Below are 27,798 nucleotides of genomic sequence, written 5' to 3'. Positions count from 1 at the left end.
TAGTAATTCACTTATTTATATTTATTTTCTGGAATATAATTCCAGAATGATGTTCAAATTAGGGAGGATCTGTATTCTAAAGGCCAGTCTCTGTTGCCTTCATCCTGGGTTGGCTCTGAAATCCCCCTTGTAGGTCTGTGAACCCTGGAGTGGAGTTGTTGTGGGTCCACTTGGCCTTGTACTCTGTTTCTAGCTCTCTAGTTGTGGAACTGGAGCGGGCTTCACATGGGTCTTGCCTCCAAAAGCTCAGGACTCAGGCCTGAGGAGTCCCAGGACTTGGCATTGCCCTGGCTCCTGTGGCATGAAGATCTCAGATCTTGTGGAAGCTGAGCAGTAATGTATGGTTTAAGGGGAGCTGACTTTTTTTTTTTTGTCTCCTTAGATCTTACCCATTCACTATGTGTTCAAACATAGTGAAATTAGCATATGGTAAAATAGATTTAAAAATTACAAAATTAATTTAGAATTTAGCAATATTACCACATCAAAAATTTAATATCAAGCATCTTGAAATAATTTTTAAAATACAGTGAATTAATAAAGTTAGTTTCAACACTGCTAGTGTTTTTTTTTTTTTGGAGATGGAGTCTCCCTCTGCCACCCAGGCTGGAGTGCAGTGGGATGATCTTGGCTCAAGGCAACCTCCGCCTCCAGATTCAAGTGATTCTCCTTCCTCAGCCTCCTGAGTAGCTGGGACTACAGGCACATGCCACCACACCCGGCTAATTTTTTGTATTTTTAGCAGAGACGGGGTTTTACCATGTTAGCCAGGATGGTCTCAATCTCCTGACCTGGTGATCCGCCTGCCTTGGCCTCCCAGAGTGCTGGGATTACAGGCATGAGCCACTGCGCCTGGCCAACGCTGCTAGTATTTTTATTCACCGTAAGTATTACAGAATGACGGCTTGGTTGTCCAGACGTTACTGTTTTACTGTTAATTAGAGTAGTCCTAATAAGAAGGGACGTGCTGATGAGTCTTCTCAATTTACTCACCGCTTCTCAACTTTATTTCCAGCAGATGGTTCTGAGTGGTGGTTTTTTTTTTCCCACCACCCCCCCCATTTATATTTAGGAGATTAGCAAATGCTTTTGGAACAGATAGTAGTATTTTGGCATTTGTTTTAGTTAAGACTTTTGGAATCTATCATGCAGTGTCTTGACAGAAAATGGGCTCCTTCTGAAATGAGATGATAAAGAGATGCTCTTGTCAGATGCTTCTCAGGAGATGGCAGTAGCTGTTTCTTAGACATATGCCATGACATTTTAAGAAAATTACATAATCATTTTCTAACCACCCCCCCCCACCCCCAAAGTTCAGGAAGTTTGTATAAAAGTTCTAGGAAGCAAGTATACTTCTTAGAGAGCCAGCGCTGGAATTAGCCTGCATATGGAGATTGGAGTTCTTTTTCTGCAGTTCATTAGTGTGGGCAGTTTAATCAACTTCTCAGTGCCTCCCTTTTCTCATCTGCAAAACAGGGATAATTTCTACTTTCTTCACAGAGTTTTTGTAAAGATAGAGTAAAAGCACTTTTAAAGTTATTAGGGATACACAAAATGTAATTTATATGTTAGTATATATGTGTTTTTTTTCTAGTAGAAACAATCATACTATTTTAAGTTTTTGTAAAACTGCTTTCTTATTTGAAATTCGTGTTTGATTCTCAGTGATCATAAGTTTTATTTTTTTAATTTCAAGGAGTATTCTGAGGCTTGATATTTTAGGACTTGGAGAGCTTATAATAAAAGACATTAATTCAATATAGACGAGAGCATTATTATCTAAACATGTGTTGATGACTTTGTGCTTTTAGGTATACCAAGCTTGGCTACGCAGGCAACACTGAGCCCCAGTTCATTATTCCTTCATGTAAGTAAAGCTCTATCCTTGGGTTTATAAAGGTTTGTGTTTCTCAGAATTGTTCTAAGTGTTCTGATTCTGTTTTTCAAGGTGTATTAATGTACTTACTGTCTTCATTTAGAAGACTGTTCTGGTTACCCCACAATTTTCTATTCCTTTCATTCCATTCTGATAAAGCCCCTTGTCACTGTCATTGGAATCTCAGCTTGGGTGGTCAGCAGGGTCCGTTTATTCAATTATAAATGCCTGAACTGCCTAGAAAAAAGTATATCTGTTCTTTAAGGTTAATTTGTAGTCTTAAGTACATACAGTCGGTTAGCTTAGCAACTTAATGGACTGAATATCTCTTGTATTACACTATTCACTCTATTGAAAGTTTTTTTTTTTTGGGGGTGGGTGGGTGGAAGTGATAGACCTGATAACTGTTTTCATTGTGTTTAGAAGTGTTCTGTTTTTGTTTCAGTTTTAATCAGTAGAGAATGATAAGTTTCATGGAAGTGTCCTTGCAGTTTGGCATGGGGTATTCTGCTCTCTCTTTATTTCCTGTAGGAGTCTTCCCAAGGTTAGTCAGCTGTTTAAAGGATAGGAGTCTCTGGAACTGTCTACATTTCAGGTTATTATTTGGAAACAATTTGCTAAAGAGTAAGATGTATTAATCAAGAGTAAGTGAAACTCTGCTTCCTACATGTAGTTCTTGTAAGATAAGCTGTGATTTTAGAAATTGTAAGTTGTTAGGAGTCCATGATGTTGTAATAACAGGCTTTGGGAACAGTGCAGAACATGGACAGGGAAAAACAGTTGGAGAGAAGATGCTTGATGAGTATTTATTCAGGGAAGGGCTAAAGCTGTATTAGGTGAATGTGGGTATTCACATCACTAGGAAGTGGACTCCAGATTCTTTGAGAACATTTAAGTCACGTCATTCCAGTTCTTTGCTTGCTGATTAATTGGCCATCAATGTAATTTTCTAGATCTTAATGCTCTGCTGCCATGAATGGGTTATCCTTGATGACAGGCGTGATTGGTCTGTGTTCTCATTTTGAATTCATAAATGCGATTCTTAGTGTGCTTGGGCCACCATAGTAAAATACTAAGGACTGGAGAAATTAATGTTATCATAGTCCTGGAGGTTGGAAGTCCAAGATCAAGGTGCTGTCAGAGTTGGTTTCTGGTGAGATCTCTCTCCTCGGCCTGCCGTGTGGCCGCCATCTCTCTGTGCCCTCGCATGGTCTGATCTCTGTGTCAGTGCAGGGGGACCTCTCTGATGTCTCTTTCTCGTCCTATAAGGCCACCACTCTTATTGATGGGGATCCCTCATTTACTCTAATCGCCTCCCTAAAAGCTTTGTCTCCAAATGCAGTCACATTGAGGGTTAGGGCTTCAGCATAGTGAATTCTGTGGGGACATGGTTCAGTCCATAACAATTGGCGTTCTGTAGGATGAATCAGTCTTTTGTGAATTTCATTAATGTGAATGCCCCAGAATACGATCAGTCCATGCTGAGCTGATAAATTGAACTTCCTGACTTTTCAAAGCAGAAGATTAGATTTTAACCTTGTTAAGTGCAACAGCTATAAAAGGCTGACCTTACACCTTTTGCTTTAATGTGTTGCCATTTAAAACTGTCGGTAGCATGCAGTTGGCTGCCCTATTTAACCTGTCATCATTAATAGAGAGGGGAAGTGAAGACAGTTATTAGCAGGATTTCATTCACTGTCAAAAAGCAGGAGAGCTCTCAGACTGCTGCTGTCAGAACCTTAGCAGTTGCAGAAGCTAGGAGGATAATACAGTTGTCAAAGAGGTGGGAGTGAAAGAACAGTTGTATTGTTGGGCTGAATTTGTTGCAAGAGATAGAGATAGAGTCAATGTTAGAAGATGATGGGGCAGAAGTGAGCATACTGAGATGTGGAAGTGAGGGCCTGGGTTAGCGTGGACAGTTGGCCTGCTATGTGTCTTGGTGCTGGGAGTGGAACTGTTGCGTGCAAGTGTGTGGATGTGTGGTGAGTGCTAGAGCGAGACTTTCTTGCTCTGCTGGGCATGGAGTCTAGGCACTGTGGGGGTGTGGAGAAGCAGGGGTGCCGCGGGAAGGTGGGGAAAGCGCCAGAAGGTGGGGATGACCTGTGGAGAAGGGCTGGGTGGTGAAGGACTTGCAAGTGTCCTCTTAAGGAATTCTACTTTCATTTTGCGTACCAGGGATTTTCAGACTGTTTTTGAGGCGTCTGTCTGGGGCCTGGCCCACTCTACTAGAGAAGTCCCAAGCTCTGTCCCTGCCTCCAGGGGCAGCTCTGCATGTGTCTGGTTTGTTTGAGCTTCTGTGCAGAATTTGCTTGGTTGTTTGAAGAAAGTTTTTCCCTGTTTTTTTTTCTTAAGTTGTTGGAGGATATCCGTGGTCCTGCCACAGCTTTAGGAGGAGAATGTGTGGTGATCACAGCAGTAGAAAGAGGCTGGAAGAGGAGCAGGGAGGGGCTGAGAGAAAGGGCTCACATTTTAGACATTCAATGTTGGAAGAGTTCAGGGGTGAAGAGATTTAACGCCCAGGGAAGAGAGTTAGGCTGGAGATAGAAAGTATAACAAGTCTAACAACGGGCAGGCCTCACACATGTAATCCCAACACTTTAGGAGGCCAAGGAGGGCGGATCACCTGAGGTCAGGAGTTTGAGACCAGCCCTGACCACAAGGGCAAAACCCCATCTCTACTAAAAATACAAAAATGAACTGGGCATGGTGGTGCGTGTTTAATTTCAGCTACTCGGGAGGCTGAGGGAGGAGAATCACTTGAACCTGGGAGGTAGAGATTGCAGTGAGCCGAAATTGCGCACTGCACTCCAGGCTGAGCAACAGAATGAGGCTCTGTCTCTAAAACACACACACACGCACGCACACACACACACACACACCCCCCACCCCAATGGACTTACCACCAAGAATGAACACATCAGCATTATTGCATATTTCATCTTTGTATCAGAGTAAATGAATAAATGACATATTACAGGTTGAGTATCAGTCCCCTCTTTTTTCCTTCTTTCTTTCTTCTGGTGGATGGTTTGTGGTTGACTTTCTACTCCATTTTTAGCTGTATATTACATGTACAGGGATACATTAGTTTGTGAGTTCAGGCATTTCCAAAATGGTATCATACTGTAACTAACTTTCTCCATGGTCTTTAAAAAGAAAACCTCAATATTATGTTTTTATCATTTATCAGTGCTGATACAGATCTGCATCAGAATTCTAATGTGAATATACAACAGTTTTTTTTTTTTTTTTTCTTTTTTGAGGTGGAGTCTCACTCTGTAACCCAAGCTAGAGTGCAGTGGCGTGATCTCGGCTCAGTGCAACCTCCACCTCCCGGGTCCCGGTTTAAACAGTTCTCCTACCTCAGCCTCCCAAGTAGCTGGGATTACAGGCACAAGTCACCATGCCCAGCTAAGTTTTGTATTTTTTAGTAGAGACAGGGTTTCACCATGTTGGCCAGTCTGGTCTTGAACTCATGATCTCGTGATCCGCCTGCCTTGGCCTCCTAAAGTGCTGGGATTACAGGCGTGAGCCACTGTGCCCTGCCACAACAGTTTTTTTTTTTCCCTTTTGGGCGTTTTCCACATTTCTCTGTTAAATAAAATGGTGCAGTAACGATCTCCTTATGCATATGTGCTAGTTTCCTGGGAGGAAATCATGAGAAATGGAATTGTTTTGTCACAGGCTGTACACCTCTTCATCCTTATTAGGCATTGCCACATTGCTCTTCCAGGAGGCTGATGTATATCCCATCAGCAGTGGGGAGAATTTCTGCTTCGTACAGCCTTGACAATTGGTATTGTTTTACTTATATTTCTGTCAGTCTAATGAATGTAAAACAATGGATCATTCAAAAACTTTCCATTTTTCTGATTAATGGTAAGGTTGAGCACCTTTCATTGCCTGTTCATATCTTTGCCCATTTTTCTATTGCATTTTTTTGTCTTTTTAATGTAAATTATAGGAACTCTTTGTAGAGGTTAAATATGAATTTTTTTTTTTTTTTTTTGAGACGGAGTTTCGCTCTTGTTACCCAGGCTGGAGTGCAATGGTGCGATCTCGGCTCACCGCAACCTCCGCCTCCCAGGTTCAGGCAATTCTCCTGCCCCAGCCTCCTGAGTCGCTGGGATTACAGGCACGCACCACCATGCCCAACTCATTTTTTGTATTTTTAGTAGAGACGGGGTTTCACCATGTTGACCAGGATGGTCTCGATCTCTTGACCTCGTGATCCACCCGCCTCGGCCTCCCACAGTGCTGGGATTACAGGCTTGAGCCACTGCGCCCGGCCAATATGAAATTTTTGTAGATACTTCTTTATTCTGTGACATTTTTAAAAATTATTTTTTATCATCCAGAAATTTAAAATTTTGATATAGTAACACTTCTCAGTCTTTTTCTTTTATAATTTGTTTCTGTTTAAAAAATGCATTTCTGGGCTGGGTGCAGTGGCTCACACCTGTAATCCCAGCACTTTGGGAGGCCGAAGGGGGTGGATCATGAGGTCAAGAGATTGAGACCATGCTGGCCAACATAGTGAAATTCCGTCTCTATTAAAATACAAAAATTAGCTGGGCATGGTGGCATGTGCCTGTAGTCCCAGCTACTCGGGATGCTGAGGTAGGATAATTGCTTGAACCCAGGAGGCAGAGGTTTCGGGGAGCCAAGATTGTGCCATTACATTTCATCCTGGACGACAGAGAGAGACTCCATCTTAAAAAAAATGCATTTCTACTCCAAAGTCATAAAGGCTTTCTATTTTTTTTCTCTAAGAAAATTTTAAGTGAATTTGTGACTATGGTGTGAAAGAGATAGGTAGTTTTGTTTTCCGTGTGACAGGCTAGTTGTCCCAGCACTATTTATTGAAGAGCGTGTTCCGATTTGGCACACATCTTTGATAATATTGAGGTACCATTTATGCTTGGGAATATTTTCAGTGTCTTTATTTTGTTTCATTGATGTATTTTTCTGTCTATGTCCCATACTCACAGTGTTAAACATGACTACTTTATTGTATGTTTAATCTGGTGGGTTCGATTCCTGCTCATTTTTTTTCTCAGAACAGCTTTGGCTCTCGCTCTGTAGTGTACATTTTAGAATCAGCTTAAGTTCCATGAAAGTTATAATGGGGTTTTGATTATTTGTAGATTAATTTGGGAACAATTTGACATCAAATTTGACTTTTGTGGATAGGAATTGAGTAATCCTATCCTTAAATATGGTATATGTGTCTTATTGTTTATTCATGTTTTTCTAAGTAACGTTCTAAAGTATTCTTTACAAAGCTCTTACAGGCTGGGTGTGGTGGCTCACATCTGTAATCCCAGCACTTTGGGAGGCCAAGGTAGGCGGATCACTTGAGGCCAGGAGTTCGAGACCAGCCTAGCCAGCATGGTGAAACCCTGTCTCTACTAAAAAATACAAAAATTAGCCAGGCATGGTGGCTCATGCCTGTAATCCCAGCTACTCAGAAGGCTGAGGCATGAGAATTGCTTGAGCCTGGGAGGCGGTGGTTGTGGTGAACTGAGATCATGCCACTGCATTCCAGCCTGACTGACAGAGCCAGACGCTGTCTCAAAAAAGAAAAAAAGCTCTTACACAGAAGGCTGGACACAGTGGCTCAGAGCACCTGTAATTGCAGCACTTCGGGAGGCTGAGGTGGGAGGATTGCTTGAGCCTAGGAGTTTGAGACCAGCCTTGGCAACATGGTGAGACCCTGTCCCTACAAAAAATAAAAATAAATTAGCCAGGTATAGTGACACTCACCTGTGGTCCCAGCTACTTGGGAGGCTGAGGTGGGAGCATTGCTTCAGCCCCGGAGATCGGGGCTGCCGTGAATTGTGATTGTACCACTGCACTCCTGCCTGGGTGACATAGTGAGACCTTGTCTCAAAAACAAACAAAACCCGAAAATAACTTTTACATAGTTTTTGTTAGCTTAATTTTTGATACCTTTATGTTTTTGTTGCTGTCGTCAAAATATTTTAAAAATTATATTTTCTAATTCATTATGGCCAGCATATGGGAATGCTACTGAGGTTTGTAAGTTTTTTTTTTAAAACCAAAAACCTTGCTGACCTTTCTTATTTGTTTTAATAGTCTGTGGATTATTTTAAGTTTCTTTATGCAGACCATTGTATTGCCTTCAAATAATGGTTACTTTGTCTCTTCCAATCCTAGCAATTCATGTTTCTTTTCTTGGTCTTGTTGTGTTGGCCAGAACTTCTGTTAAAACAGTGATCAGAACTGGAGGCAGCAGGTGCTTTTTTTGACTGTCTGACTTAAAGAGAGGAAGATTTTATTACAGTATTCTGCTAGTGATTGCTGCAGGTTTTTGTGGAAATGCTTTTTCAGGTTAAAACAGTGCTCTTCTCTTCCTAATTTAATCTGACTTTTTTTTTTTTATTTAAAAAATTATGAATGACAGTAAGTATTGACATTTAGTCAAGGCTTTTCTGTTATTGAGATGATCAGATGGTTTTGAACATTTGTGCTTTTTCTTTCTTTCTTTGTTTTTTTTGAGACAGTATAAGACTCGAGTGTAGTGGTGTGATCATGATTCACTGCAGCTTGACTTTCCAGGTTCAAGAGATCCTCCCACCTCAGTTTCCCAAGTAGCTGGGACCACACGTGGGAGTCATCACATCTGGCTAATTTTCAAGTTTTTCATAGAGATGTGGTCTCAGTATGTTGCCTGTGCTGGTCTTGAACTTCCTGGGTCAAGCAGCCCTCCCACCTTGGCATCTCAAAGTGCTGAAATTACAGGTATGAGCAACCCCACCTGGTCTTTTTTTTTTTTTTTTTTTTTTGAGATGAAGTCTCGCTGTGTCACCCAGGCTGGAGTGCAGTGGCGCAATCTTGGCTCACTGCAACGTCTGTCTCAGGTTCAAGGAGAATCCCCAGGTTCAAGTGATTCTCCTTCGTCACCCTCCTGAGTAGCTGGGATTACAGGTGTGTGCTACCACGCCTGTCTAATTTTTTGTATTTTTGGTAGAGATGGGGTTTCGCCATGTTAGCAAGGGTGGTCTGGATCTCCTGACCTCATGATCCACCCGCCTTGGCCTCCCAAAGTGCAGGTTTACAGGTGTGAACCACCGTGCCTGGCAGCCCATCTGCTCTTAATAGGAGGAATTATACATTTTCAAATATTGAGCAGTTATTTTCTTTGTTTTTCTTTTTGTGGAGAGGGGTGGGGTCTCTCTGTTGCCCAGGCTGGTCTCAAACTCTTGGCCTCAAGTGATCCTCTTGCCTCAGCCTCTCAGAAGACTGGGATTATAGGAGTGAGAAACTGTGTCCAGCTTGAACAGTTATTTCATCTTTGGGATAAATCCTATTTGGTTATGAAATATGAAATACATGCTGAACTGTAATTGCAAATATATATTTGGGAACTTTGCAGCAATATTCAAAAGTGAGATTAGACTGTAATTTTGATTTCTTGTATTGTTTTTGTCTGGTCGTGTATCAGTATTATGTGGGCTTCATAAAATAAGTTTGTTAGCTTTTTTTATTCTCTGGAACAGTTTGCATAAGATAGGAATTGTTTATTCCTTCAAGCTTTAGTAAAAATATATAACAGTCTTTTCAGAAATATACTGGATTAAAAAAATTACTGTCATTGTGTCTCAACTGCCGTAGCAACTGTTCTGAAGGATCTGTGTCTTACGTCCTTAGATACTCTCTGCTTAATAATCTGCCTTAGATTGCCGTCAGATGACTTTTTTTGGCATTTAGGAAAGTAGTCATGCCTTTTCTTGGTTACCCACATTGTATAATCCTATACCCAAACAACTTTTTTTTTTTTAACTGCAGAGCTTTTACATTGTTCTTTGTTCTTTTTTCTTTTGGATACAGAGTCTTGCTCTGTCACTCAGGCTGGAGTACAGTGGCACAATCTCAGCTCACTGCAACCTTCACCTCCTGGGTTCAAGCAATTCTCTTGCCTCAGCCTCGCAAGTAACTGGGATTACAGATGTGTACCACCATGCCTCGCTAGTTTTTATAATTTTAACGGAGACAGGTTTTCACTGTGTTGCCCAGCCTGGTCTTGAACGCCTGGGCTCAAGCTATTCGCCTGCATCGGTCTCCAAAAGTGATTACAGGCGAGAGCCACTGTGCCTGGCCCAATATTCTTTATTATTAAGTTTAACCTTGTTAGTTTTGATTCATCATTACAGCTGAAATGTTTTATTTTCTAGTTTGTTCAAGTCATTTATAAACTCTGTCTTTAAAATACTTTATTTTGAAATAATTATAGATTAATGGGAAGTTGCAAAGATAGTTTAGAGAGCTCCTGTGTGCACTTTTCCTATTTTCTCCTAAAGGTTACATCTTACAAATTGTAGTGCAGTATTACAACCAGAAGTGAGACCCTGTCTCTAAAAAACAAAAACAGACCAGCCCCAGGAAACAGACGTTGGTACACTGTGTGTGTATAGGTCTGTGTTTTTGTAATTCTACCTGTAGATTATTTGAATTACCACTGTAATCAAGTTACAGAATTATTTTCTCACTACCAAGATCTCTGTGGTGCTACTCCTATATAATTACACTTACTCCTCTTCCTCCACTATTCTTAACCACTACTCCGTTTCTATATCTATAATTTTATTATCTCCATAATATATGTTCCTCCGTATATTAATATTTAAACAGATGGTGATATATCATACACTGAATACTATTCAGCAAAAATACTACTCCTTATACAGTAGATCCCTTTCTTTTTCTTTTTCTTTTTGAGATCTCGACAGAGTTTTGCTCTGTCACCTAGGCTGGAGTGCAGTGGTGCGATCCGGGCTCATTGTAACCTCTTCCTCCAGGTTCCAAGTGATTCTCCTGCTTCAGCTTTCCAAGTAGCTGGGATTACAGGCATGCACCACCATGCCCATCTAATTTTTTTTTTTTTTTGAGACAAGTCTTGCCCTGTTGCCAGGCTGGACTGCAGTGGCACCATCTTGGATCACTGCGACCTCTGCTTCCTGGGTTCAAGTCATTCTCCTGCCGTAGCCTCCTGAGTAACGGATTACAGGTGCTCACCACCATGCCTGGCTAATTTTTGTGTTTTTAGTAGAGATAGGGTATCACCATGTTGGCCAGGCTGGTCTCAAACTCCTGATAGCAAGTGATCCACCCGTCTGGCCTTCTGAAGTGCTGGGATTACAGGTGTGAGCCACTGTGCCTGGTCATTATATTTTACTTTAGCTGATCAAGTAAGTGTGTAATGATTTCTCATCATTTTCATTTCCCTCATGGCTAGTGATGTTGAACATCTTTTCATGTGCTTGTTTGCCACCTGAATGTCATCTTCCTTGAAATGCCTTTTCATGTATTTTGTTCATTTTTAAATTTGACTGTTTATATTCTTACTGTTGTGTTTTGAGAGTTCTTTATTTTTAATTTTGTTTTAAAATTTATATTTGTTAGAAAGAGGATCTCTCTCTTTCTAGGCTGGACTGCAGTGGTGTAATTGCAGGTCACTATAGCCTTGAACTCCTGGGCTCAAGTGATCCTATTGCTTCAGCCTCCTGAGTAGCTGGGACTACAGCTGTACACCACCACACCTGGCTAATTTTTAAATTTTTAAAGTTTTGTAGAGATGATATCTCACTGAGTTGTTTATATATACTAGATATAAGTTTATTGGTCTAATATGTGGTTTAAAATAATTTCTTCCAGTCTGTAGCTTGGTTTTTTACCTTCACAGAGTTTTTCACAAAGTGAAAATTTTTAATTTTCATGAGCTAGCTTTTTGATTCATTGATTTTTCTCAAATTTCCTGTTTTAAATGTCATTGATTTTTGCTGTTCTTTCATTATTTCATTCCTTTTGCTTGCCTTGGGTTTATTTTGCTTTTCTTTTTCTAGATTATTAGTTTGAGATTCTTCTTTTCTCATATAAGCATTTAGTGCCAAAATTTTCCTTATTGGCACTGTGTTAGCTGTGTCATTCCCCTCAATTTTAATGTTATATTTTCATTTCATCTTATGTATTTTTTGGTTTCTCTGAAATTTCCTCTTTGACTGTGGATTCTTACAACTGTGTTTTAAAATTTCCAAGTGTGTAGGAGATTTTCTCATTATCTTTTTGTTACTGTTTCTGGGTTAATTTTATTGTAGTCAGAAAATATACTCTGTATGACTTAAATTCTTTTACATTTGTTGAGGTTTGTTTTATGGTCCAACAGAAGGTTTATTTTGGTATAAGCTGCATGGGCCCTTGAAAGCAATGTGCTTTCTCTTCTTGTTTGGCAGAGTGTCCTATAAAATGTTAGATCCTGTAGGTTGATGGCATTGTTGAATTCTTTGATACTCTTGTTTATTTTCTGTGTACTTGTTCTATCAATTGAGAGAGAGGCATTGAAGTTTACAGTTATAATTGTGGATTTGTGTATTTTTTTCCCATCAGCTTTTGCTTCATGTATTTTGCAGCTCTATTTTTTGGGTGCATATCCATTTAGGATTTCTTTGTCTTCTTGATGGATTGACTCTTTATCATATGTAATGTCCCTGTCTATAAGTGGTACTTTTCTTTGCTGGAAAGACTGCTTTTTCTTATAGCAGTATAGCTGCTTGCGCTTTCTTTTGATTAATGTTTGCATGGAATATCTTTTTTCATCTTTCTGCTTTCAGCCTATTGATATCGTTACATTTGAAGAGAGTTTCTTGTAGACAGCAGAATTCAGGTATTTTTTTAATGTACTCGCCCAGTATCTATTTTTAATTGGTATGTTTAGACCATTTACATTTATTGTAATTATTGATTAGTGCTTTTCTGTTTATTCCTTTTGTTTATTTTTCTGTTTTGTCTTGCCTAACTTTTGTGGGTTATTTGTACATTTGTTTTAGAATTGCATTTTGATTTATCTGTAGTTTTTTTGTTTAACCCAGAGTCTTGCTCTGTCACCCAGGCTGGAGTGCAGTGGCACCATCTCAGCTCCTTGTAACCTCTTGCCTTCCAGGTTAAAGCTATTCTCGTGCCTCAGCCTCCCAAGTAACTGGGATTACAGGCATGTGCCACCATCCCCAGCTAATTTATATATATAAATTATATAATATATAGATATAATTTATATATGTAAATAATTTATATAAATTATATATTTAGAATTGCACACACACACATATATATATATGTATGTATGTATATATATATATATATATATATATATGTAAATATTTTAGTAGAGACATGTTGGCCAGGCTGGTCTCGAACTCCTGACCTCAGGTGTTTTGCCCACCTTGGCCTCCCAAAGTGCTGAGATTGCAGACATGAGCCACTGCGTATGGCCTATCTATTGTGTTTTTATTTTTATTTTTGAGATGTAATCTCTCTGTGTTGTCCTGCCTGGAGTGCAGTGGCGTGATCTTGGCTCACTGCAACTTCTGCCTCCCAGGTTCAGGTGATTCTCCTGCCTCAGCCTCCTGAGTAGTTGGGACTAAGGCATGTGCCACCACACCCAGCTGATTTTTTGATTTTTAGTGGAGACAGAGTTTCACTGTGTTAGCCAGGATGGCCTTGATCTCCTGACCTCGTGATCCTCTCACCTTGGCCTCTCTAAGTGCTGGGATTACAAGCACAAGCCACTGCACCTGGCCCTATTGTGTTTTTGAGTACATGTCTTTGTATAATTTTTTAAGTGATGGGTCTAGTTATTACATTATATATTATTAAAAATTATATACATATACATATATATTTTTCTTGGTCTACTGGAATCAACAGTTTACCAATTGGAATAAAATGTAGAAACCCTACCTCCCTGTAGGTACCTTTACCCCCTTTTTCCTTCCTCCCTCCTTTCCTTCCTCCCTCCCTCCCTCCCTCCCTTCTCCCTTTCTCCCTTTCTCCTCTTCTCCCTTTCTTTCTTCCTCCCTTTCTTTCTTTCTTCCTTTCTTCTTCCTTTCATTCCTTTCTGACGGAGTCTTACTCTGTCACCCAGGCTGGGGTGCAATCTTGCCTCGCTGCACCTTCTGCCTCCCGGGTTCAAGAGATTCTCCTACCTCGGCCTCCCAAGTAGCTAGGATTACACGTGTGCACCACCACACCTGGCTGATTTTTGTAATTTTAGTAGAGACAGGGTTTCACCATGTTGGCCAGGCTGTTGCTAACTCCTGACCTCAGGTGATCCCCCCCCATCAGCCTCCCAAAGTCCTGGGATTACAGGCATGAGCCACCGGTCCCAGCTCCCCATTTCTAATATAATTGTCTTAAATCTTTCCTTGATATATATTGGATCTCAGTAGATTTACATTAGTTATAATTTTTGCTTCAACTGCCAGACATAGTTTAGAAAGCTCAAGAGGAAAAGGAAATAATAATTCTCCACATTTTTGCTCTGTTGTTCTTTCTTTCTTGTTGATATACCCAGATTGCTTCTTTTATCATTTCTCTTTAGAAAACTTCCTTTAGCCATTCTTTTTAATATTTATTTATTTTTTTATTGATTAAAAGAATCTGGACTGCCTTACTATCCGAAGCCATTCTTTCAAAGTAGGTATGCTGGTGACAAATTCTATTAGTTTTCTTTCAACTGAAAGTCTTGATTTGCTCTTTATTCTTAGGGGATATTTTTGCTGAACATAGAATTCTGGATGGACAGTTGTTTCAGCACAGAAATGTCATGCAACTCCCCCCTTTTTTTTGTGCCATGATTTCTGATGAGAAATGTCCGTGGAAGCCGATTTTTTTTTTTTTTTAATCCTTAGTTTTTAGAAGTTTGAGTATAGGTTTTGGAATTTTTTTTTTTTTTTAATCTTATTTGGGGTTTGTTAAGTATTGAATCTATTGGTTTCTTATTTTTTCTTCCCCCTTTTTTTTTCTTGCCACATTTGGCAGTTTTAGGCATTATTTCTTTGCATACCTTCCAGTCCTGCCTTCTTTTCTTCTTTCTCTTTTCCTTCTGGAACTTGTAATCCATGAAAGCTTATGTATATATGTATGTATGTATGTCAGAGTCTTGCTCTGTCACCCAGGCTGGAGTGCAGTGGTGCAATCTTGGCTCACTGCAACCTCTGCCTCCCAGGTTCAAGAGATTCTCCTGCCTCAGCCTCCTGAGTAGCTGGGATTACAGGCACCGGCTACCATGCCTGGCTAATTTTTTTTTTTTTGTATTTTTAGTAGAGGCTGGGTTTCACTATGTTGGCCAGGCTGGTCTCAAACTCCTGACCTTGTGCTCTGCCTGCCTCAGCCTCTCAAGTAGCTGGGATTATAGGCATGCGCCACCACTATTGGCTAATTTTGTATTTTTAGTGGAGATGGGGTGTTTCCATAGTGGTCAGGCTGGTCTTGAACTCCCGACCTCAGGTGATTGCCCACCTTGGCCTCCCAAAGAGCTGGGATTACATGCGTGAGCCACTGTGGCCGGCCTTTCCAATCTATTTTCTCTCTTTTGTTAGGACTGGGTAATTTCTGTTACCCTGTCAAGTTCCGTGTTTCTGTCCTCTGTCCTTTTCTTCAGTTGAGGCTGTCTCTTGAGATTTTTATTTCGGTTATTGTAATATTTATATATGGTTTTGTCTTTATATCTTGTTTCTTTGCTGTGTCTTTGCATTTCCTTTCTGAGACTTCCATTTATTTTGCATTTGTTGCAAGAGTCAAGAGTATTTGAGATTGCTCATTGAGGCAGTTTATGATGGCTCCTTAAATCCTTGTTTGATAATTGTATGTCTCTGTCATCTCGGTGGCATTGTCTGTTCATCATCTTTTCTCTTTTCAGTTGAGATGTTACTGGTTTTTGCTATGGTGAGAGTTTTAAAATGGAAACCTAGATACTCTGGGTATTAGGTTAAGAACTTCTTATTTTAATTTTGTGTTTTAGCAAGTCGTTTCTGACACTGCTCCAGCAGGGGAATGGGGATACCTCTTCATTATTGCCAGTTTGGGGGTCAGAGTTCAGGTTCTCCTGTTGGCCTTTGTTGAAACTTACTTGGGGAGGAGCTCCATGTTACTGCTGGGTCGTGGTAGAAGTGGGGGACTGTGGTATGTTGTGGTGTATTAGAGATAGCTTGGATGACATAGATTATTTAGACATATTTCTCCATTGGTTCATAAGAACTGATTGGGCCACAGCTTGGTTTCTATAGGTATAGACAAAATATTTGAAATATAAGCGCTGTATACTTTTATTCTCGTGCATGGATACAGCTGCTTCCTGTAAAGTAGTTAAAAGAAGTATACTTTGTCTGTATGTGTGTTTGAGTATGTGTGTGTGTGTGTGTGTGTGTATGTTGTGTATGTGTTTTAATTTTTAAGGGCCATCGATACATAGATCTATGATTTGGGGTCAGAGTGCTTTGATTTGCCTTTTTGGGAGAGGTAGGATTTACTTTGTTGTCGTTTAAATTTTTGAATGTCATAGTTTCATTGTTACTAAGTTTAGCATTTTCTTTAAGGTGGTAGTTTTTTTGGTTTTCTTTTTTTTTTTTCCTAGAGTCTTCAGATGAGGTCTTTTTTTCTTTTGGTTGTGTATATTGCCCTCAAATAGTTGGTAAACTTGAATAATGTCATGAATTGGAGAATCTTTTTGCCTTTATCTCTTTACAATCTTTTATATTGATTTGGCAGTTTAATTCTGAATTCACACACAATTAAGTTTGATCTTGCCCAGAGGATAGAACCTGTCACTTGTAGTGGCACATTGGGTGAGGATATTTGAGGTTTGCTACAGGCTGTCTCACCAGTGGCCCTTTGGAATACCAAAGTTGTGCATCAGATGGTTCTGTGTGGCGTCAGTCAATGTGCCATTGCATAGAGTGGTCAGAGATGGATGTTATCAGAGATGGGTGTGGCCCACTAGACTTTTCTAGCCCATGTTCAGCCTGAGGTCTCCAATGTCCTCTTCGCTTCTCGTTCTCATTCTCAGCCCCAGTGTTTCTACTTCACTCTTGTTTTCTTCAGTTCTGCAGAAGTTCTGTCCTTTAGTTGTGTACCACTGTTCATAACTTGATAGCTTTGAGACTATAAATGTGGCAGTGAGTTGGAATGAGAAAATGAGGCATGGAAAGTGATTTCTGCCCTGTATCTTTTTCTTTTCACCTTTTTATCCTGTCACTTTAAGATGTCTTTCTGAGAAAAAGGCCTCAAGTTTACTCTTTTTTTTTTTTTGATTCGGAGTCTCATTCTGTCACCCAGGCTGGAGTGCAATGGTCCAGTCTTGGCTCACTGCAGTGTCTGTCACCTGAGTTCAAGCGATTCTCCTACTTAGCCTCCTGAGTAGCTGGGATTACAGGCACGTACCACCATGCCTAGCTATTTTTTTTTTTTTTTTTAAATAGACATGGGGTTTCACCATGTTGGCCAGACTGATCTCGAATTCTTGACCTCAGGTGATCCACCCACCTTGGCCTCCCAAAGTTCTGGGATTACAGGGATGAACCACCGCTCCTGGCCTAAAATTCACCCTTATAGCTTTGTTGTTTTTCTTCATTTGTAGTAAATTGGAGATTCCAGATAATCTACTTTTAGAAATAATTGTATATGTTTATTAACTTGTCTTGGAATAATTTTTAACATAAATTTCTAGCTATCTTAATAACTTTTTATTTGAGAAAATTCTACAGCCTGACTTACCTTGAAAACTTTTCATTTGGAAATGAGGCTTTAAAGGTAAATTATTTTGAGAGGTAACAGGGTAAATGCTTTTATTTATTATTTTTTATTATTATTATTTTTGGCTCTGGTCAAGATGGCAGTGCTTTAGCTTACAAACAAAAGATTAGCTTTTACTTTTATTTTCATCTTTTTTTTAATAGTTGGAAAAAAGTCAACTGGTAGTTCTACCACTCACAGTTAACCAGTATTAATCTTTTGGCTAGCCATCTTATTTTTCTGAATTTACATTAAACACACACGTGTAACTCGGTAAATTTACTGAAGTGGAGTTACACTGTGCATATTCTGAAAGGCAACTTAGTAGCTGTTTTTTTTTTTCTTTTTTTTTTTAAGAGGCAGGGTTTCACCATGTTCGCCTGGCTGGTCTTGAACTTCCGACCTCAGGTGATCCGCCTGCCTCGGCCTCCCAAAGTGTTGGGATTACAGGCGTGAGCCACTGCGCCCGGCTCTTTTTCTTTTTAAGACAGAGTCTTGCTCTGTTGACAGGCGCCAGGCTGGAGAGCAGTGGCGAGATCTCGGCTCACTGTAACCTCCCTCCCGGGTTCAAGCAATTCTCCTGCCTCAGCCTTCTGAGTAGCTGGGACTACAGGCATGTGTCACCATGCCCAGCTAATTTTTGTATGTTTTAGTAGAGACGGGGATTTCACCATGTTGGCCAGGATGGTCTAGATCTCTTCACCTCATGATATGCCCACCTTGGCCTCCCAAAGTGCTGAGATTACAGGCGTGAGCCACTGTACCTGGCCCTTAGTAGCTCTTTCTAAGGATTTGATGTAATTTATCTGATCTCTGATTTCAGGTCAGTTAAGTTTCCCTCTTCAATTTATTGCTATTACAATTAGTTTTAGAAAGAGTATTATTGTATATATACCTTTATTTTCTCAATGATTATTTCTTTAGAATGAATTTCTAGAAGTGGAATTGCTGGATAAACATTTTTATAATATTTTTCTCAGTTCTTCTCTGGAATGGTTGTATCCGGGTACCTGTTCAGTGTTCAGCCAGTCACAAATTTGGCCTCCAATTTGGTATAGATAACATTGTTTATTGACTACTACTCTGTAGCATATTCTCTGCTGAACACTTTGTAAACATTGTTCCATGTCACCACCCTGGAAGGTAGTGGTATATGCATTTTAGAGGAGAGAGCACTGAGTGTTAATAATGACTTTCCTCAAGTCAGCTAGCAAGTAAGTGCTTAAACCTAGGTTTTCAGAACTTCAAAGTCTGTGTGCTCATTCATGAAGTAGCTGTGTAGAAAAATTAACTTGGCTGGACTGTTTGAAGAAATTAGTTCAGAAACATTTTGTTACGTTTTGTTAGTGACAAGGTCTTGCTCTGTCACCCAGGCTGGAGTATGGTGGCGTGATCATGGCTCACTGCAGTCACAACTTCCCAATCCCCTTGTCTCAGGCTCCCAAGTAGCTGGGACTTCCGGCTAGGTTTTGTATTTTTTTGTATAGAGAAAGGTTTTCACTGTGTTGCCCAGGCTAGTCTCAAACTCCTGGGCTCAAGCAATCTGCCTGTCTTGGCCACCCAACGTGCTGGAATTACAGGTGTGAGCCTCTGTGCCCAGCCTAGAAACATTATTTACTGTCTCCTGAAATTCAGTCACAAGGATTTAAGAAAGATTTTTAATTAAAAACAGATTTTAGACCTTTAAACTTTTTTTAGATATGGGGTCTCACTCTGTTGCTCAGGCTGGAGTGCAGTGGGGTGATCATAGCTCACTGCAGCCTCAACCTCTTGGGCTCAAGTGATCCTTCTGATTAGCTGGGATTACAGACTTGTGTACCATTGTGCCTGGCTAATTTTTTTTTAGCATTTTTTGAGGTGGGGTCTTGCTATTTTGCCCAGGCTGTTCTGAAACTCCTGAGCTCGAGTGATCCTCCTGCCTTAGCCTCCTGAGTCTCTGGGATTACATTCATGAGCCATGAGCCACCATAGCTGGCTATGACTTTAATTTTTTAAATATACAGATAACATTGTATATTTTTATCATATGTAATATGATGTGTTGAAGTATATATACATTACAAAATGATTAAATCTAGCTAATTAACAAATGCATTATCTTATATAGTTATCATTTTTGTGGTGAAAGCACATAGCATACTCTCTTTACATTTTGTAAGAATGCAATATATCGTCATTAACTGTTGTCACCTTACTGTACACTAGATCTCTTGTAATTTATGTTTCCTGTCTGACTGTAGTTATTTATTTTTTGACCAGCATCTCCCTGTCCTTTCCATCCCCTAATAGCCTCAGTTTCTGATAATCACCATTCTACACTTCACCTCCTATGAGATCTACTTTTTAAGATCCTACATATGAATGAGACCACGTGATATTTGTCTTTCTGTGCCTGGCCTATTTAACTTAACATAATGTCCAGGTTCATCCATGTTGGGGGCAGATGGCGGAATTTCCTTTTTTGAAATGGCTGAATAGTATTCCATTGTGTATAAAGCCACATTTTCTTTATCTGTTCATCTGTTAATGGACACTTAGGTTGATTCCATATCTTGGTTATTGTGAATAGTGCTACAGTAAACATGGGAGTGCAGCCAGCTCTTCAACATGTTGATTTCATTTCATTTAGATATATGCCCAGTAGTGGGATTGTTGGGTCATATTGTAGTTCTGATTTTAATTGTTTGAGGAACGTTTATACTGTTTTCCATAATGGCTGTACTAATTTGCATTCTCACCAATAGTGTATAAAGATTCTCTTTTTGCCACCTTGTCCCCAGCACTTATTATCTTTTGCTTTATTGATAATTGCCATTCTCAATGGGGTGAGGTGTTTGATATCTCATTGTGGGTTTGATTTGCATTTCCCTGTTGACTAGTGATGTTGAGCATTTTTTTCATACACCTGTTGGCCACTTGTATGTCTTCTTTTGAGAAATGCCCATTCAGGGCTCTTGTTCATTTTTCATTTTTCACTTGGGTTATTTTTTTAATTGCTGTTTGAGTTCTTTATATATTTTGGTTATTAATCTGTCAGGTAGTTTGGAAATAGTTTCACATTCTATAGATTGTGTCTTCACTCTGTTGATTGTTTTCTTTGCTGTGCAGAAGATTTTTAGTTTGATAATTCCAGTTGTCTGTTTTTGTGACCTGTGTTCCTAAGGTCTTGTCCAAAAAAATCCTTGCCCAGACCAATGTTATGAAGCATTTTCCCATTTTTTTCTACTAGTTCAACAGTTTCAGGTCTTACATTGAATAAGTCTTAATCCATTTTGAGTTAATTTTTGTATATGGTTGAGAGAGAAGCATTCACTTTCATTCTTCTACATGTGGATATCAAGTTTTTCTCCAATACCACTTATTTATACTTTGCCATTGTGTAAAATCAGTTGAATATAAATACATGGATTCATTTCTGGGCTCTTTGTTCCATTGGTTTACATGTCTGTTTTTATACCAGTACCATGCTGTTTTGATTGCTGTAGGTTTGTAGTGTACTTTGAAGTCAAGTAGTGTGATCCCTTCAGCTTTGTTCTTTTTGCTAAAGATTCCCTTGATTATTTGGGGTATCTTGTGGTGGTTCCATATGAACTTAGGATTATTTTTTCTATTTCTGTGAAGGTTGCCATTGGTATTTTGGTAAGGATCGTACTGACTCTGTACATCACTTTAGGTAGTAAGTCACAAATATTTTGATGTTTTAATTCAGAGAAACTTTATCTAGCACTTATATATGTATAGCTAGAGAGCTGTTCTTTCATCAGAAATACATTAAAGGTAGTAGATGTCATTAGTATATTTATGGAATTAGGTTTATGTTAGAACTATTTAGGTATAGTTTTACCATTTCTCAAACCCACAATAAATATTTTAGTGGAGTAGAATGTTAATTTAACAAATGTTTCTCTAGTGCCTATTGTGATAGGAACCTGCGTAGGTGCAAATCCTATCTGTGTCTTTTAGAAGCTGTGTGACCTTGATAGATTGTTAGGCTTCCATTTCTGTAAAATGCAGATAATTGTACCTGTTTTGAAAGCTACTATGAGGCTTACATAAAATAGCGTGCAAAAGGAAACACTTAGCAGCAGAGTGTTCAGTAAATGTAAATTATTATTGTTAATGACATCCGAGCCTCCCACTGGAGAAACAGTAAAAGATGTATGTTATCTTACTGCAAGGGATCTACAGTCTAGTTTGGTAGACTAATCTTTAACAATTGTAATTCATCCTGAAAAATGCCATGATGTAAGTATAGAAGGGCCAGTGGAAGCATCAAACACATGTGCAGAACTACAGGTTGTCAAGGAAGCCTTCAAGGGATGAGATGGTGTTTATGTAGAGACCTGATGGATGAAAATAAGCTCTTGGGAGAGCTCAGAGTGTGACCAGGGATTATGAATTTAAGTGAAAAATGGAATCTTTGTGATGCCTTCCACATTTCATTAGATGTTAAATTCTGGAATGAAGTTTGATATGAGTATTTACTATTAAATGTATCCTCAAATATTTAAGGTTAAGATCTTATTAATGTATTATGAAGCCATTAATATTTGGAATTTTAATATAATAGTTATTTGATTATGGTCCTTTTTTTGGGTTACGGATATTAACCAATAACATTCTAATTTATCCTTTTAATGGGAAGTTGTGGCTCTTTTCCCCCCGTAACAAAACTAAAAATACGTTTGAAGGCTATGTGATGTAGAGTTTTATTGTAGACACTATTTTTCAGTTTACTCTCCTCTTCTGTATTATACAGAATTTCCTCCCCTTCTACATTGTATTTTAAATTTGGAAGCTACTGATGTATAGACATTTCACTTACAATCTTGAGGGATTTTTCCAGATAAAACTGAGAAATTTAGTAATGTAGCTTCTGTCAACATAAAAGCAGAGAAGCTTAGTTCCTTTGTACATTCTGAAAATCATACCAGAATAGAACAGCCTGTTTCTGTATTAGTCTCTGTATTATTTAATGTGCTCGTTGACATTGTCATTTCTGTGAGCACCCTTGACTCCACATGGAACCCTAACAATGGAACTTTACTTGTATGTATGTAGCGATATTGTCCCTTTTGATCATTTAAATAGATATGGGTAGTGATAGAAATCTGTGTATGTTTTTTTTAAGGTATTGCCATCAGAGAGTCAGCAAAGGTAGTTGACCAAGCCCAAAGGAGAGTGTTGAGGGGAGTTGATGACCTTGACTTTTTCATTGGAGATGAAGCCATCGATAAACCTACGTATGCTACAAAGGTAAACTTTGGACAGGAATTTGCTTCTCTAATGTAGAGCGGCAGGATGATTAATGCAAAATAGTCATCTAGAAGTTGGGTTTGTGAGTCATGGAATGTATTTATGTTCTTTTTTTTTTGAGTTGGAGTCTCTATCGCCAGGCTGGAGTGCAGTATAGTGGCGTATTCTCGGCTCACTGAAACCTCCGACTCCCTGGTTCAAGTGATTCTCCTGCCTCAGCCTCCCGAGTAGCTGGGATTACAGGCACATGCCACCATGCCCAGCTAATTTTTGTATTTTTAGTAGAGACGGGGTTTCACTATGTTGCCCAGGTTGATCTCGACCTCTTGACCTTGTGATCCACCCGCCTTGGCCTCCTAAAGTGCTGGGATTGCAGGTGTGAGCCACCATGCCCAGGCGGAATGTGTTTATATTCTTATGTTTGAATAGAGGTGGTGCTGGTGGTTGTTTTTGAAGAGGGGTATTTTTGATTGGAGAATGAAGGGAATTAACAGATCCCTGGAATGCAGAATAGACTCAGGAAACACCAGGTCACACGTGAAAGCAAGATCCCCTCCACTGGAAAATTGCAGGTTGACTAACTTGTCAGACATTTTTTTTTTTTAAGCTCCAGATCCAGTTTTATGGTAATTAGCTGCAGTTTTCTGTTTCTCTCTCTCTTTTTTTTTTGGTGGTTGTTTTAGTGATAGGTCTTACTTTGTCACCCAGGCTGGAGCTGTGGTGCTGTCTTGGCTTACTGCAGCCTCAACCTCTCACCTCAATTTCCCAAGTAGATAGGACTACAGGCACACACCACCGTAGTTGGCTAATTTTGTGATTTTTTGTAGAGTCAGGGTCTTGCCATGTTGCCCAGGCTGTTCTCAAACTCCTGGGCTTGAGTGATACTCCTGCCTTGGCTTCCCAAAGTGTTGGATTAGAGGCGTGAGCCAACATGCCTGGCGTGTCCCCACCTTATTGTTAGGGTGATTCTTTGTTTGTAGAAATAGAAATGAGTGGAGGAGAATATGAGCAATAATGTAACTTAATCTTTTTTTTTTTAATGCTGTTGTTTCTTTATAAGAAGTAACAAAAACTGCAACAAGAAGGAGACCTTTATTCTGTAATATTGCAGTTTCTTCTGTGCCACTGTTAAACAGTTGCTTTTATTGTCATGAACTGAGGCCTGACAACTCTGGTTTCTCATCCTCCAGTGGCCAATAAGACATGGAATCATTGAAGACTGGGATCTAATGGAAAGGTTCATGGAGCAAGTGGTTTTTAAATATCTTCGAGCTGAACCTGAGGACCATTATTTTTTAATGGTGAGTAACTCGAACTAAGAGGAACATAGTCCTGTAAATTCCAGATTGCTTAGATTTTAAACTGAAGATTATTCTTTTCTAGGGCATTTTAAATTTGTTCTAAAGATATGTGCATGAATCAGGCTGCTTTTTTGAAAATAGTGGAAAGCTCAATAAAAATGTTCAGAACAGGCTGGGCGTGGTGGCTCATGCCTATAATTCCAGCACTTTGGGAGGCTGAAGCGGGTGGATCATGAGGTCAGGGGTTTGAGACTAGCCTGGCCAATATGGTGAAACCCCGTCTCTACTGAAAATACAAAAATTAGCTGGGCGTGGTGCAGGTGCCTGTAATCCCAGCTACTCGGGAGGCCGAGGCAGAGAATCATTTGAACCCGGGAGGCAGAGGTTGCAGTGAGCCGAAATCGTGCCACTGCATTCTAGCCTGGGTGACAGAGCGAGACTCTGTCTCAAAAACAAAACAAACAAAACAAAACAAAACAAAACAAAACAAAACACACAAAACAAAACACAGAACAGAACAGAACAAAACAGTGTTCAGAACAAAAAGGGGCTTGTTATCTTACCAAACAGAAAGCCAAGGTGAGGCAGTTCCAGGACTGGTTATTTTGGCAGCTCAGCAATGGAACTGAGCATGCAGCCTAGGGCATTAGCTTGAGCTCTTTTATTTGTTCCCCTGGGCCCCAGGATGGCCGCTTAATTCCTAGATCATCTCTTTGGATATTTCCTTACAGAGGTAGAAGGTTTTCCTTGCACATCGCTTCCCAGAAACCTTCCCTGCAGATTTGCCCCATCTGCCTATGCCTAACCTGGTTAGAGCAAGAGGAATGGAATTACTTTGGCTTAGATTCATCAAGACTTTCTCCTTGGAGCAGGGGATAGGGAGAACATGTCTGATGACCTGAACCCTGGAGGAGGGTAAGGAACTAAACAGGCCTCCAAAAGCAAGGACAATAGAAGGAGGAATGGATTTGGGTAGACCAACTGCCTACTTCCGTCCTTGAGACATGGCAAGATGATTGTAATTATTGCCGCTTATAGCAGAGGAAGCAGGTCAAGACGTCATTTTTTTCTAGAGTTTAAATGTTACTGTAAAATAAAACTGAACTGAGTTCTGGGCCCTAATTATGATACTTAATTGATTTTGTTCAAATGAGATAAAAGATCACAGGTAAACGAGAAGAAATATCTCTTGGTTCTCCAATGGTTCTACTCAACATTACATGTTTTCTTCCATGAGATGTTTTTTTCAAGTTAAAGTTAATTGCACGTACAGAATGCTTGCTTTATAGAGAGCAGTTTCATGTAACATAAGCTGCATTGTAAACCTACATAATTTAGGTTTTTTTTTTAATTTTCCCTACAAGTACATTGTCAAATGGTCCCAGATCCAATTATAAAATTCTTTCTAATGTTAGAACATGAAGTGTTTTTAAAAATTATCTGGTATAAGAAATATTTTAACTATGAGGCTGTTAATGGAATAACTATTAAATATGGAGTAACTCTATAACCAATATATATTCAATGTATATTAAAGCCAGTCTTTGATCTTTTTTCCCTGGCTGTGTCTTCACAACTGAAATTGCCACGTATGGCTACTGCATTTCATAGGCCACTCTGTGTTTTCACTCTGTACATCCTCAGTGGTTTATTTTATTTTACTGTTTTGCTTTGTATTTTATTTTTCTAGAAATGGGATCTTGCTGTCTTGTCCAGGCTGGAGTTCAGTGGCACAGTTCTAGCTTGCTGCAGGCTTGGACTCCGGGCTCAATTGATCCTCCCACCTCACCCTCTTGAGTAGCTGGGACCACAGGCAGAAGCCACTAGCCTGGCTAAGTTTTAAAAAATTTTTGTGGAGACGGGGTCTTGCTGTGTTGCCCGGGCTGGCCTCAAACTCCTGGGCTTAAGTGATCCTCCCATCTCAGCCTCCCAAAGTGTTTAGATGGCAGGCATGAGCTACCATGCCTGGCTCCCAGTGGTTTACGTGGAACACATGGAGCCAAGAAAGTGACTGTGTGTGAGTGGCTTTGTCTTTACAGCCAAAACAAATCACAGACTCCCCCTGTCAGATTGGGCATTTTTCCTTCTCTAGCATATCACATAAACTACCTGTTGGAGAGGATTTTAGGAGCAGGCAGTGAGCCCAGCTGCTTCCTTCTGTCTACTTCAACTTACTGTGCCAGGCGTTCTTCTTGCTTTACTTAGAGGGACATCTAATCTTAGGCATGTGGAGCAAATATGGACCACTAGGACACAGCGCACAGGACATTTTTATTAAAGGGGAATTTTTTTTCTGATTTAGCTGGCATATGTGATATAGTAAAATGTAACCACTTGCCAGGATGGAATTGGAGGGGTTTGGTGTGAACATGGAAAAGGCTATTTGCTAAAAATGGGTACCTGCCATGAATGTGCAAAACCAGTAGTTTATTATTAAAAACATAAGAAAACATTGTATTACATATGTTGTGCTTTGAATTCTGCAAGTCATTTTGTTGCATGATGTGGTCGAGGAAGTGATGAGAATGGTAAATTTCCTTCAGATATATGTCCTTAACTGTGTATTGATGGAATAGTTAAAGGGGAGTGAACCAGGTGGAAAGATTTAAGGCTAAGCCATCAAGGTGGATTGAAGACATTTACTGAACTGGCACATCAGGTAAAGGCTTCTTGGTTTAAGAGAGTCTAAGAGGCCCAAACGATGGACCCCCTAGGAGCTCACAGAATTACCCATTCTGATGGCTGTGCCCAGTCTGAATATGCAGAGAGAATGAGCTTCTGGCCACTGTTTTCATGAAGGTGCAGAGACTCAGGTTACACCGGTTATGTGGACTGAGTAGACAGCACCTGGGAACTCCATTTTTCCCCAGTACTGCATTGCCCACAGCTCAGAATGGACTCAGAGATTTCAAAGAGATGCAGTGCTCTTGAGTGGAAATTGAATTAGAATCTCAGAAGGGATTTTCAAACTTTTTGAATATAAATTGTGCAAGAGCAAACAACTAGGACATGCAGACGACTGGCAATGAGAGGGCATGGTGACTCTGAGGACTGACTGGGTTAGGGTGATGAGAGTGGGGGAGTGTGGAGAGAGGAGGTCAGGGGGCCTTTGCACGGTGTAGACAGTGAGCCGCGTGGCCAGTTTTCTGTTCTAGGGAGACTTCATGAGCAGACACCAGTGGCACACAGAGTCTTGAAGAGGACCCTGTGTGAGGTGACTGGTGCTGCAACGAGGGCGTAGGGGAGTTCTTTTTCAAAATTCTTAAAATTATATAAGGGAACATGTATAGTTGAAACCACCCAGGAAAGTCCCTCAGGAAGGGAGTCGGAGGTTGCAGTGAGCCGAGATTGCACTACTGCACTTCAACCTGGCGACAGGGCAAGATTCCGTCTCCAAAAAAAAAAGAAAAAATCCCTCAGGAAGGGCCTGTTTATACAACTCTTAAACAGTGGAAGACAATGGATATTCCCTCAGCATGGAGGAAATTTCTTCTGCACCATCTGGGGTGGTGGACTTCCGTTTAGGAGTATAGTGCAGTGCAGATGGTTAGGTGTATAGTGCAATGAAGCTGGGATGGCTGACTTCTGATTAGGAGTACAGAGTGGTGAAGCTGGGGTGGTGATTTCCATTTAGGAATACAGTGCAGGGAAGCTGGGGTGGTGACTTCTATTTAGGAGCACAGTGTGGTGAAGCTGGGGTGGTGACTTCCATTTAGGAGTACAGTGCAGGGAAGCTGGGGTGGTGACTTCCATTTAGGAGTACAGAGTGGTGAAGCT

The 27,798-nt window shown here is 40.1% G+C and overlaps 1 protein-coding gene across 3 annotated transcripts in view; it reads left to right on the top strand.

The window, feature by feature from the left end:
* Positions 1-27,798, top strand: part of ACTR3B (actin related protein 3B) — a 104,141-nt gene that overhangs the window by 22,739 nt on the left and 53,604 nt on the right. For 2 of the 3 annotated variants that reach the window (XM_032244931.1, XM_032244930.1), the window contains exons 2-3: positions 22,596-22,720; positions 23,911-24,021. In XM_032244931.1, coding sequence (XP_032100822.1) covers positions 23,950-24,021 — 72 coding nt within the window. In that variant the 5' untranslated portion in view covers positions 22,596-22,720; positions 23,911-23,949. Of the gene's footprint in view, positions 1-1,811; positions 1,868-22,595; positions 22,721-23,910; positions 24,022-27,798 lie in introns of all 3 variants that reach the window. The other variant, XM_032244932.1, reaches the window with a different exon arrangement.

This window comes from Sapajus apella, unplaced genomic scaffold, assembly GCF_009761245.1.
Source record: "Sapajus apella isolate SASKATOON/1434 unplaced genomic scaffold, GSC_monkey_1.0 scaffold56, whole genome shotgun sequence".
NCBI classification, from domain to species: domain Eukaryota; kingdom Metazoa; phylum Chordata; class Mammalia; order Primates; family Cebidae; genus Sapajus; species Sapajus apella.
This window is presented reverse-complemented; position numbering and strand designations above follow the sequence as displayed.